This window comes from Lycium barbarum, chromosome 1 (genome assembly GCF_019175385.1).
Source record: "Lycium barbarum isolate Lr01 chromosome 1, ASM1917538v2, whole genome shotgun sequence".
NCBI lineage: Eukaryota > Viridiplantae > Streptophyta > Magnoliopsida > Solanales > Solanaceae > Lycium > Lycium barbarum.
Window position 1 is genome coordinate 163834163 of NC_083337.1, and position 12673 is coordinate 163846835.

The 12673-nt window shown below is 34.8% G+C and overlaps 1 protein-coding gene across 2 annotated transcripts; it reads left to right on the forward strand.

The window, feature by feature from the left end:
* Positions 1-930: 930 nt before the first annotated feature.
* On the forward strand, positions 931-8921 carry LOC132603980 (uncharacterized). 2 transcript variants are annotated; one of them, XM_060317284.1, is made up of 8 exons: positions 931-1067; positions 1171-1425; positions 1849-1883; positions 2279-2338; positions 3042-3284; positions 4446-4604; positions 8123-8212; positions 8414-8921. In XM_060317284.1, the coding sequence occupies exons 1-8, from the start codon at positions 976-978 to the stop codon at positions 8608-8610; spliced, it is 1131 nt and encodes a 376-aa protein (XP_060173267.1). In that variant the 5' UTR covers positions 931-975; the 3' UTR covers positions 8611-8921. The 2 variants fall into 2 exon arrangements, with proteins under 2 accessions (XP_060173267.1, XP_060173276.1); XM_060317293.1 differs by having other exon boundaries at positions 1056-1073.
* Positions 8922-12673: the final 3752 nt, after the last annotated feature.

The following is a 12673-nucleotide window of genomic DNA, read 5'->3' on the forward strand; positions in this document are numbered from 1 at the left end:
TGATTGGTAACTATCCTAAAATTAAGCCCACATTTAAAAATTAGATTCTCTCTCATAAAAAAGAACCCCAAAACCGTGAGTATCCCATTAAGCCAAATTTGGTATACTTTGTAATTTTGTTGGTATCTTTTGTAAATAAGAAAAAATATTCTTATGTTTTGTAATATAGAGTGTTAAGTAGTATTATTGGGTCATTTTCCCTTTATTGAATGGTTTGTTGGTTAAAAAATTAGTTTGATGATTTTCTTGCAATTAGATTAAACTATAAATTCATTGACCTTCTATGTAATGGAATAGTTGAGGCATATAAGTAAATCTTGAGATTTCCTAATTCAGATTACAATTACAAAAACTTGTGTGACAATTTTTGCACTTTAATTTTGTAGTACAAGTTTACTCAGGCCAAAATAATAGTGGAACGTTGAGTGGATCTAATGTGTCCTTCATGTGAGGATGATTGAGCAACACACACACAATCAAATGCATTTTAAAAATCAAATCTTAACGAGATTAAGTATTTAAATAAACAGTATAGAACAAAAAGGTATGAAATGTTAAAACGAAACAAGCATACATGTCACCTGTGGTCAAACCGGTCGACAGACAGGTCATTCGTATTCCATTTAGATACTTTTTACACCGTTATCGGAGCAAAATCTACACCAAAGGGGGCGCCACCTCATTGCACATCCAACCAGCCCAAAAATCTTAATTTTTAATGGTCAAAACTCCACAAATTTACAAATTAGTGAATTTACAATTAAAATGAGTTGACATAATTTAATTGAGTCGGCACAATTTAAATGAGCTGACACAATTTAATGGGCCACTTAATTCACATAGAAAATGACTGGTGTTGATTTTGCTTAACGGTACAAAAATTATTTAAATGGAATAGAAATAGCTCACCTGAAATGTCTAAATGAAACAAGGGCAGTGCTAAGTGAAAAGAAGTGGAAGACCCAGTTGTTTGTGATGAGTTTGGCCATTAGATTATTTGGTGTTATTTCATTTGTTTACAAATTCTTTCCAAAAGAAAGAACATACAAGTACTATCTATATAAAGGGTAAAGGTACAAAAAACTTTGTAAAAGCCTATACAATTTCTCTTCAAATCTTGCATCAAAAATCCTAACTGTAAAACCCCATTTTGCATTCCCAAATTTGCAGCATGGATAGCGACACAAACTGGTCGGAAAAGGCGGAAGATCTCGTGGATAATGGAGAAATCAATGAAGCCATTTCTTTACTTGAAAAAATGGTATCAAAGCTAGAAAATGAGTCTCAAAACTTGTCTTCTTCTTCGACACAGTTATCTATTGCTTTACTGGAATTGTCGAAACTGTATTCCACTCAAGGATTGTCTTTAAAAGCTGACCAGACACGCTCAAGGGCATTCCTCATTAAATCTGCTAAAGAAAATAGGTCAGAACCCCAAGTTATTTTTCCCTTTTTTGTTGTTGTTTGAATGCCTAGAAAATTGGCATTTCTTGAGTATATTTGCTTTCCGTTTTCACTTGAAGTAAGGTGGCAATGATTGGGGTAATTGGGGTTTATTTCTTGCTGATAAAATTGGAGAAAATGAGAGAGATGGGGTTGATTAGATTGTTAACTTTCATTTCTTGAATTTAGTTTTTCCAGGTGATGATGATTTTTGCAAGAAATATAGTTAAACCCCACTTTCTCTTATCACTTGAATGTCAATGACCATAGGGTTTGGAGTTTTTTGTACTTCCAATTTTGTGGTTTTCATCCAATTGACTGGCATTTTTATACTATTTCTTTGGTGAGTGTTGGTTTTGATCAGGTTTAATCATTAGCTTCCTCATTGCTGTTTTTTTCTTCCAGGGATGTAAATGTTACCAAGGAGCCAACTGGTGATGGTACTTCTTTGACCTTTCTCTAGATTCTTGATTTGTTATTTCATCAGTCTAATGATAAACTTCAAGTATTTAATTAACTTGACATGTACCAAAAGGAGAAAACTGACTTCATGCCTAACATATATCCCAACTCTTATTCCACTATTATAATCATTGTTGTCAGCTTTTAAACCCTTACTAATAAAAAATATTTTCAATACACCATCGTTATGCTTTATTCTACGTCTTGTATGATTACTGTATATAACATAATGTTATATCTAACTCCAGAAAATGATTTTCCAAATACAACATTTCCGCAGAAAAATATTTTCTATCGAAAACATTTACCTCCATGCCAAATTTCATTCCTTCTACATTTGTTGTTCTCAGACTTATAAGCCTTGATTTTTCAGGTGATAACAAGGATCACGTCAGCTTGCAAATTGATACCTCACAGAATGATGAGGATGATGGTAATACACCACATCTAAGAGGCTATAACATCTCTTCCTTGAACTTATCCTATTATGTTTTGTCTATCTACTGATCTTTGTTGAGCATGAAAATTTTGTAGTATTTGGGGGGGGGGGGGGGGGGGGGGGGGGTTTAGGGAAAAAGGGGTTGAAGAGACGAGGAGAGGGAGGGAATTGGTTGCTTCTAACAGTTGGAGTAACCGTCTGAGGGGTTATCATATATGTTTGGTATCAACTTTGGGAATGGACCTGTAGGAATTGGCTGTAAGAATTCTATCATGGTGCTATGTTTTAGTGTTTTTCTTTCTGCTTGCCCGCCAAAAGGATGAAACTTTTAATACACTAGACATTCTCAATTGAATTGCTCAGTTACATAGATGATACACTTTGTCCACTAGAGAAAAATGTTGATTTCTAACATTTGTCAAAACTGTCCTCCTAACTGTATTGGTTCCTCTCCTCCCAACATGTTGCATTAAGCTGTGCACACATTTGACAAGTATGTTTCTCTTGTGAAGTATGTGATCAACCGGGTAAGGCTGTAAAACTGGGTTCAGTGTCAATTTGTACAGGAAGCTGACTTTATACCCTTCCGTATTGCCCTTTACTTGCCCCTAGTTAATGTATCCTTCCTTGTAGTTTGATATATCTCTTGCATCCTAAGATTAATTAATTTGAAGTTATAATATTGTGGTGAATACAGATTGGGAAGCTATTGCTGATCGTGCTCCAGATGAATTACTTTCCCCACAACACTTGCCAGAAGTGTCTAAAATTTCTTTGCAAGATTCGAAAGTTCAGGGCCCCAAGCGACGTGGACGGGGTACATTCTCCTATCAGAAAGACAGTCTCTACAGTGATCAGCAGTCAGCTGGGCCTTCCGTTGATGACATTGAAGATGAAACTGCTTCCCCTGTTTCAGAAGGGAGTTCAGATACAAAAAATTGTATGACTACATTCTTTTCAAGCATGGCAGCATTTGAACATCAGCTGTTATCATGTCATTAATTTGGTTATCGATATATTCCTAGTCATCTTCTCAGTTTTTCTGGTTAAACCAAAAACGATATTTGTATTTGTGTCAAAATGTTGCAGTAAGCAATCCAATTTGTGTCACGTATTCTTCCTCACAGGAAGTATTAAAAATGTAACCACATTTTCTCATTGGATTCTGGTATTTCTCCCAAACGGGAAAGAGAGAAAAGGGTTTTTATGAAATTTCTTTTCTCTATTTTGATTTTTTTTTCTTTGAATGCATTTATTCCTTATTGTAGGATAACAAATTCAGCAAGCATAAACTTCTGAATTTGAGTAACTTTTTGTTGATCACCACGGGAGGTATTGTTTCTGACAAGGTTAGATTACCAGTCAAATAACATAGGAACAAATTTTTTATTAGAAACAGAGGCAAATGTAATTGGGTGTTTACTCCAGTTAATTATCCCAAAAAGACTTGATGACGCTTGGGAAAGTTTTCGCACGTAAACTCACATTTGCTAGTTGCCTAAAGAGGTTTATGAGTTACTGCAAATCTATTAGGAGAATCATGTCTATATTTTCGTTATTTGCCTTCTATTATGCATCTGATGAAATCTACCAGCTATTTTTGACTGAATATGCTTTATTGCTTTCTTTTATCATTTCTTACCTGTTGCTAACTGCCGTTAGGTTTTGAAGCACTGATGTGCTTTAATTTAGCTTGTCGTGGCAGCTTGATTCACCTGTTCCCAAACACGTCCTTCAAATTTCGCAATCAAGTCTTTCTTTGTTTTGAGATATTGTGATCTAATGGTTCGAATTGGCCTTTTTTCTTCACAAACTGCAAATGATGCAATAAAATTGGTTTATCATGTCTCATGGGCATAATACACTTTGGTGTAACTTAAGAATCTTCGTTAGGTATTAGGTACAAATGTGTAAGCACTTAATATTAGAACTATTAGATGTCAGATATATTTCTCCAAAATTCTTCTCACTGTTTCTGCTGAAAGATTTCCATCTTGTGCGGGAGAACAGTCTCATTTTGAATTTCTCCTCCCCCCCCCCTCTTAATTTAGTGGCTGACTGGTTTCCACCACATTTCTTTTCTGTTTTTTGTAAATTTCAGTAAACTATGGAACGCTCCACGTCCTGGTTCTGGCTGATTTTCCACCAAGCACTAAAACAAATGACCTAGAGAAATTGTTGGCGAAATTTAAAGACGACGTAGCAATTCGCTGGGTCAATGATACAGTTGCACTAGCAGTCTTCAGAACACCATCCCTTGGTAATTTCGTTCATTCTCTTTGTCTGTATTTTGAAATTAAATTTCCTTCCTGCCAATGGTATAGCTTTTAATGACTCACCACGCACCCTTGTGTTTTCTTTATGTCAAAGGTGTCTTGATTATATTATAAACAGAATCCTTATCCTAGGTTTTCTCTGATAGTTAAGAGCAAAGTTGAGAACTCTTAGAATTCCATTAAATCATCATTCCTTTACACGATGCCTTGGTTTTTGTTTTGCTTTTCTCCATAGAAAAACATGCAATTGGACATCAAAGGTCAGGTTTTATATATCCCAAATACAGTGTGGGAGCCCTTTGGTACAGACTGAAGTGGTAAGGACCAAAGGAGATGGACATTACGGTCGATTTAAAAAGTTTTAACCTATAGTACAAGATGGTGTTTCATTCGTCTAATTGTTATAAAAGGAAGGTGTTAGCTTAATTATGGAGCAAAGAAATTTCATAAGAAGCAAATTTTCAAGTTTAGTCAAAATTTGATTACCCCATAAAGGTAGTGGGTAAGGTCTGCGTACACCCCACCTCCCTAGACCCCACTTGTGGGATTATCCTGGGTATGATGTTGTTGTAGTTGAAATTTGGTTCAGCGTAAATGCACTAATTTAAAAAGAGAAGCTAATCTTTAGATTTTGAGATAAGAAATGTGTTAAGTCCCACATCGGTGGGATGAGGTTAATTTGGACTCCTTATATGGACCTGGACAATCCTCCCCTCATGAGCTAGCTTTTGTAGTGGGTAAGGTCTGCGTACACCCCACCTCCCTAGACCCCACTTGTGGGATTATCCTGGGTATGATGTTGTTGTTGTAGTTGAAATTTGGTTCAGCGTAAATGCACTAATTTAAAAAGAGAAGCTAATCTTTAGATTTTGAGATAAGAAATGTGTCAAGTCCCACATCGGTGGGATGAGGTTAATTTGGACTCCTTATATGGACCTGGACAATCCTCCCCTCATGAGCTAGCTTTTGTAGTGGGTAAGGTCTGCGTACACCCCACCTCCCTAGACCCCACTTGTGGGATTATCCTGGGTATGATGTTGTTGTTGTAGTTGAAATTTGGTTCAGCGTAAATGCACTAATTTAAAAAGAGAAGCTAATCTTTAGATTTTGAGATAAGAAATGTGTCAAGTCCCACATCGGTGGGATGAGGTTAATTTGGACTCCTTATATGGACCTGGACAATCCTCCCCTCATGAGCTAGCTTTTGAGGTTGAGTTAGGACCAAGATCCATTTCTTTACAAATGAAAGGTAAGGACTTCCCATTTAAGTTAGTGATTTTGTCTCCATCTTTTGTAATTGAAGATGGGCACAAGATCCTTTATAAACTTTGAGGCTTGTGTAGTAAATGAAGCACCATCATATCATAATTTTAGAAGAAGCAGTAAAAATGTTTTGTTTTGTTTCTCTATTTCTCTCAGGAAAATGTTTTTGAAATGAAACTCAGATTCTCGACCCTCCTTCTCGCCCTTACTTTAAAGGTAAAAGGAGAGATAGAAACAGGAAGAGTAATTTACTTCCTGTTCGAGAAAAATGAATATGCTTTAGATAGTACCAAACAATATTTCCCACCTAGTTTTTTCTCTTTTAGGTATATTGACCTAGTTGGTAGCTGACACCTGACTGTGACCATACCCAAGAGCAGCTCTGTCATTTTTGTGACAAACATTTCCTACTGAGTTCTCTTTCAAAAAGGGAACTAAATACTAGTAATTACTTTTCTTCTAAGATGATGAGGACCTTCTTGTATAAGGGCCTATAAAACAGCTGCTACTTTGATAATCTACACCACACATAGATCCGTTCTTTCTTTCTAAATTTAGAGTTAATACAGTAACAAGAATCCATCCAGTTCTTTAACAAGAATCCATCCAGTTCTTTCTTACTAAATTTGATAGTTACTGTGATGTACAAGTTGGTGATATTCATTAAGAGATTCTTAGAGAACTACTGAAAATCCAAGTTGAACAAGGAGGTGATGAGATATGTAACAGGTGCACAAAAAAAAAAAAAAAAAAAAACAAGATAAATGTTCCTGTTTGTATAGCAAGATCATTCTGAAATTTGTACCTTTGGTAAATGTTTCATTTCTTGAAAGTAGATAATGTGAATGTCTAGAGTCTAATGAGGTTAATGCCTTAAAAAGTCAAGCTCAAGAGTTAAAGGCCTTTGACAAGAATGCAAGTCTTGGTGAATGTCTTCTTATCCAAGTTGCTAGAATGTGCTTGCCCTGGGGTTAGTGGGCATCTTCAAGAATGCCTTCAGAATCTTGTCATGCTTGATATATTAACTTTTGAATCCTAAGCCTCTTCATGAATTTTGAAGTGATTCAACATTGTGAGACAAGGAAATCTTGGTTTGAAATCGGTCAAAAGTAGGAAGAAGGATGAAATAGTTATCACAGAACTGTTAGGGACATAGATTGGTCAGATGTAATGATGAAATTGGAGAGTTTCATTGGGAAAGGGAAAGAATGACTGATGGAATGGCAACTATTTTTGCCTCCCGTCAGTGGTGCGAGGGTAGCGTGTCTAAAGTCCTGCTCAGAAGACATTGAAGAGACTTCTTCAAAACTGTGGAGGCCCGTAGGTTGAAGTTGATGCAAGATCATTTTAGTCCATAATCAGTTTCTTGGGCCAATACCTCATGGGCAGGGCCAGTTTTGTGCCAAGCAGGGAGGAGGTACAGAGGTGAACTCATTCTGCCATCTGCATAGGAAATCCCAAACACAATTGAAGTGGGGGACACCAATATGATTATTCCTTTTAGAAATTCCATCTGGCAGAGCCAGGGAGAATTTGGTTCGTGGAATGAGTCTCCAAAGGGACGAAAATGCTTCTCTACTGGTCTCGGTTGCCCCATAAATCAAGGAACCTATTGATTAGAATGCTTCAGCTCTTGTGTATGCTCTGGTTGAAAAGCTATTTCCATATGGTTGGGGATATATGTATAGAGGCTTCTTCCAGTCGGATGAAGAAACTGGCAATCATAATCACTGAAGAAACTGGCAATCATAATCACTTACTGTTGGACAACTTTGGCAGTTCATGGTGCATTTGGTTGAAATGAATTGCAAGAACTTTTGAAGAGCATTATGTATGTGTTTTATCGTTTTTGTCGTAAAGCACAATTGAAGCATGCTCTTATCAAAGATTGCATAGTTGAAGAAAAAATGATTTAGGAAAATGTTAAAGCCTTCGGCTCTTTAAAGATGAAGCCTTAACAAATCTTCAACGAGATACTGCTTGTTTAATTATTAAAGAAGAAGAAGCAACAGATCTGCTCGGCACCTGAAGAGCAGTTCTTTTGCAGTTTTGTGTACTTTTACTTTAGCAATTCTCCTGCTTTGTACCTTTTCTTCTTTGATGCACTTATTGAAGTCATGTCATGAGGTCTTTGCTTTCAATTGTTTTGTTATGTTGTGATGGCAATTTACACTTAATGATTTCAAGGACATGTTTAATGCTTGCAACTATATTCAGCTACTCGTATCTTGTGATGCAGCACTAGAGGCCAGCAACTCAATACACTGTCCATTTACAGTGAGGGTACTGTCTGAGGAGGACGAACTTTTGAGCTCAATTCCACCAAGAGGTAACACTTAGTACTGTATCATATTTCACTTCAGGAACGTGAAAAATAGCAGAAACCAAGCCAAAAGTTATATGACAATCTATATAATGTTCTCAGCCAGTTATGCAAATGGCAGATTTACTTTCCATTTCTATTACAGCAAAATTCATTTGTAGGACGCTTTCTGGTTTGTTTATGGTACTCATTGAATGTAATTTGCAGATCTGGAGCCTCCTCGTAGAAGACCTCAGACATCAGCTAGAACCGCCCAGAGGATGATTGCTCAAAGTATGGGTATAAAGTTGCCTTCGACGGACTTCGGGTCCAGAGAATATAGGAGACAGGAGGAAGCAAGGAAGAACAGGATAGTCTCAAGACAAAACCTGAAGAATGATGCTTGGGGTGATGATGACCACTAAGATTCATTTGTTCAAGCTCTCTAAAATTTTCATTTGTTCATTAGTATACATCAACTGGTGTTACTGCTCTGAAATCCCCAAACCATCAACCAGCCTCACTTTTTGAGTTTTGCATTTCTTTGAACAGATTACTGAGTGATTCTTGATATTGTCCAATTGGTTTAAAAAAGTAGTACTCATCCTTGTATAGCTACAGAAACGAGCCATACCCTGTTCAGTATTCAATTCCCAGTTTCTGATGTATATCTGTGATGTCAAAATTGTATCATTTGTTTTGGTTGGCAATATCATTGGAAGCTGTGACTTATCCATTGGTATTGTTTGGTAAGTCAACATGAATTAATGTTGTTATGAAGCGGGCAAAGGATCCATGGACATGTGATGCTCTTAAGTTCAAGAAAATGTCATATTTTCCCTAGATGGTTTAGGTGATGAAGTAAAATGGAGATTGCACGATGCTCGGTAGGTGTCTAGTTAGGTCTTTTCTATTGGAAGAGTTGTTTGCTCATTTTGCAAAAATATATTATTTGTTGCATATTGTGGGGCCTGTAATCCCCTTTGATACCAATTCAAGTCAAAACCCAACTAGGAAGTGTCAACCCATGGGTGTGATTATTAGTGATTAGTAAAGTGATGAAATACGGGAGATCATAGTTCATCTTAGCAAAGGCAAAGTACTAGATTATATGGTTTAGCGGGTGGAGATAGTGGTATTTGGTGAAATAGTTGAAGTGTTGGGGTCTAATAATACAAATTGGTGAAATACTTCACATGTAATCTATTACTCCTACATTTTTTTTTTAGTTTGTCCAAAAAAGAATGATACATTTATATATTTAAAAATAATTTAATTTGAAACTTCTTCTTTTACCCTTAATGAAATTATTTAGAGGTATACAAATACCTATGATTTGTTTTAGATCGTAAATTTTAAATGTCTTTTCTTTCTTTCTTTCTTTCTTAAACTTCATGTCTAGTTAAAATATATCACATAACAAATGATCTAATTAGAGGAACGGAGTATTTACAAAGATATTGCATGCAACGTATGTAATTGGTTATTCAATAATATTCCGAACCTGAACTAAAAGATGATAACATAATCACACACAGAGGATTAAAATATCGTTGAAAAGTCATACACGTTTTCAAGTTCCTTTTTTTTTTCTCCTTTTCACGGTGCCGATGTTACGTTTTTAGCACTTTTTATCGCAGACGTGGTGGTTACTTTTGTTTGTTAGGTCTCTATCTATTGAGTTTCATGAACATTTTCCTAATCATCTTCTATCACAATATCATATTTTATATAAAAAAAAATTGTTCTTCACAATCGTTTAAGGAGATTATATCTTCATAGTGAGTAACTATTACGTCTCAAAATAAGAAAAGTGCCCATGAAAAAACAAATTGTGGTGGTTCGCATAGTTTTTTTGTGTAGAATGGTTCACATAATTAGTTACTGTGAAGGTAAAAAACATCATTACAAGAGGTGCACAATTATTTTTAAAATTTTTGTTGGGTATTTAACTTTATCACACTGTCATGATGTATACAGTTAAATTCTAAGGTCTCTCAACTCTTTATGGAGACACGAATATGATACCTTATGTCAATATTAGAAACTCAAAACTACCAATCCAATTGTCCAATCTAGGGGAGAACCTTCAAAAATTGATTCAATGTATGGAGAACTTTTACCAGTTCACATAACTGTCTTGCAGTGGAACTCTATATTTTTTGTTTCAACTGAAAGTGGTTCATTTAACTTATTCAAAACTCCCTCCTTCGAAAGTTATCAATTTATTCACGATATCTTATTTGACTAATAAAAGATTAAACTTCTCTCTGGCATCTCAACTTATTCTCCCTCTCAAATTTTCCTTACCGATACTTTTAGTAGAACTTAATTAATTAGTAAAATATTTTCCTTCCCCCTTGATGGGAAAAAAAAATAAAAAATTCTTGAATTTAGTTTTATCTTGAAGCGTTTGTATTCTCATTTTGAAAAAACAATCGAATATGATATCAAGAACCAAGTCTTTAAGTCAATATCTCTACGATTAGGTAAAATGCAGCTAATTTTATATGTCTATATAGTTTTTTTGGGTAATAAGTACATCATATTTTGAATTGAATTCTTAAACCCTTGAAGCTTTTGAAAGCATATAAAATATTATATATTATGACTTATGAGTATATGAAACACCTTGTGACGTTTGAAGCATCAATATTAAAATAAGAAGCAAATGCAACACATAAGTTACAGTAGACTTATTAAAATATTTTCAGTTTTTTTATAGAAATATAGAAACTAATTAAAGCTATATTTCTAATTTCAACCATATTTACTGCCTACAGAGGAAGCAAAAGACACAATTAATGTAATTAATTACATATCCGAAAATAGAATTGGAACAAATTTTGAATCATGTCTTCTAATAAAGAAGTGCATGGCCAAGGAAATTAAAAACGATTAGTATATCATGATTTGCTTAAGAGCCGCCATGGTACACTCATCACAACTATTTCAAGCTACTACTTTTTATTAGAGAGCCTATTTTACTCGATTTTTAATTCTTAGGACTGTGACACAAAATTGACAACTAGCTCATTCCTTGACTATGAGTAGATCACTGTTTTATGGATGTGGAATACTTCTAGAGGTTCTGTTTTCACTATACATTTATAAATACTTGAACTCACTATACATTTATAAATACTTGAACTCAAGTTATATGTATTGATAATATGAAGAACGGTTAAACTATCAATTCATGCAATTTATAGCAGGTTATTATTCAATATTATGTTAGCATATCATTTTTGCTATAAAAGTCAGTATGTGTTATATATAGGTCAAATTAATCAAATTAATTTACCGGCTGATCTAGAAAATTTATACAATGGGTGCATTTGGTAATAATGAACGAAACTAGAAAACAAGTATTTTCTTACTTATTTTCTGGTGTTTGAAAAGTAAGCAGAAAATGAGCATTAATATATTATCGTAGACAAACACTCTGGGGGTGGTGAGGTGGGGCGAGAGAGGCAGGAGGGTCGTTAGGGGTGTGGAGGAGACAATTAGCATTGAATACCATTAATGGAATTTGTTTCCCTTGCTCTTGCACAGGAAGGCGATCATTATATTGTATTGATTATTAAGGAACTTATTTTCCTAGAGAAAATATTTTTTAAAATATACTGGCGAACAGAACATGAGAAAATTAAAAAATATTTTTTGCTAAACACATGTGATACATGTCTTTGTATAAAAGTAAACTCATATAAATATTCCAGGTCATATATTATATATCACGAGGAAAGACTTGGGTCTCTGGAGTCTTAAGTGGAGTACTTGAATAGTCTATAAATACTGAATTTGAATAACTCAAGTTAATGAATTATTATTCAGGAATCCTTTTATTAAAATTAAATGATACTCCCTCCATCCCATAATAAGTGTCACCTTAGCTAAAAATATGCATATTAAGAAACCAATAAAGTAATGTAAAGTTTACCAAATTACCCTTATATAATAAAAACAAATTACTTTTACCTTTTGATTAGAGCATGCATAAGAAATAAATCTTTTGACATTGGGAATCCAGCGATACTAAGTTACTATATAGTTTTTTCAATCATCATTTAGATGTTACTTTGAGCCCGTTTGGCTTAGCTTGAAAAAAACAGCTTATAAGCCCATCCAAACAGACTCTTTATTGTCTAAGGGTAGAAGTTGTTTTCAACTTATAAGCTGCTTTTTTTAAGCCCATCCAAACAGGCTCTTTATTGTCTAAGGGTAGAATTGGAAAATACTAGTCAACTTATGTCTTGATTTTCTAACCCCCTGTTTGGATGGTGGTTTCCCGTGGTTCATTAATGTATGGTTTTGTATGAAACCATGTTTGTTTCTATTGTTCTTAAAATTATGTGGTATGGTGTTGTAAACCCGTGGTTCATCCTATGGTTATATAACCATGAAAAATCTCAATTTTTGTAACCACGGATTTGGTGATTTTTCCGTGGTTACGTATTTTATTTCCCTATTATACCTCTCCACCAT

Excerpts from the sequence above, each read along its gene's own strand:
- LOC132603980 (XM_060317284.1), top strand. The coding sequence starts at position 976 with ATGAGTTTGGCCATTAGATTATTTGGTGTTATTTCATTTGTTTACAAA. Across the intron at positions 1,426-1,848 it reads AAATCTGCTAAAGAAAATAG|GGATGTAAATGTTACCAAGG; the intron begins GTCAGAACCCCA and ends TTTTTCTTCCAG. Across the intron at positions 3,285-4,445 it reads GAGTTCAGATACAAAAAATT|TAAACTATGGAACGCTCCAC; the intron begins GTATGACTACAT and ends TGTAAATTTCAG.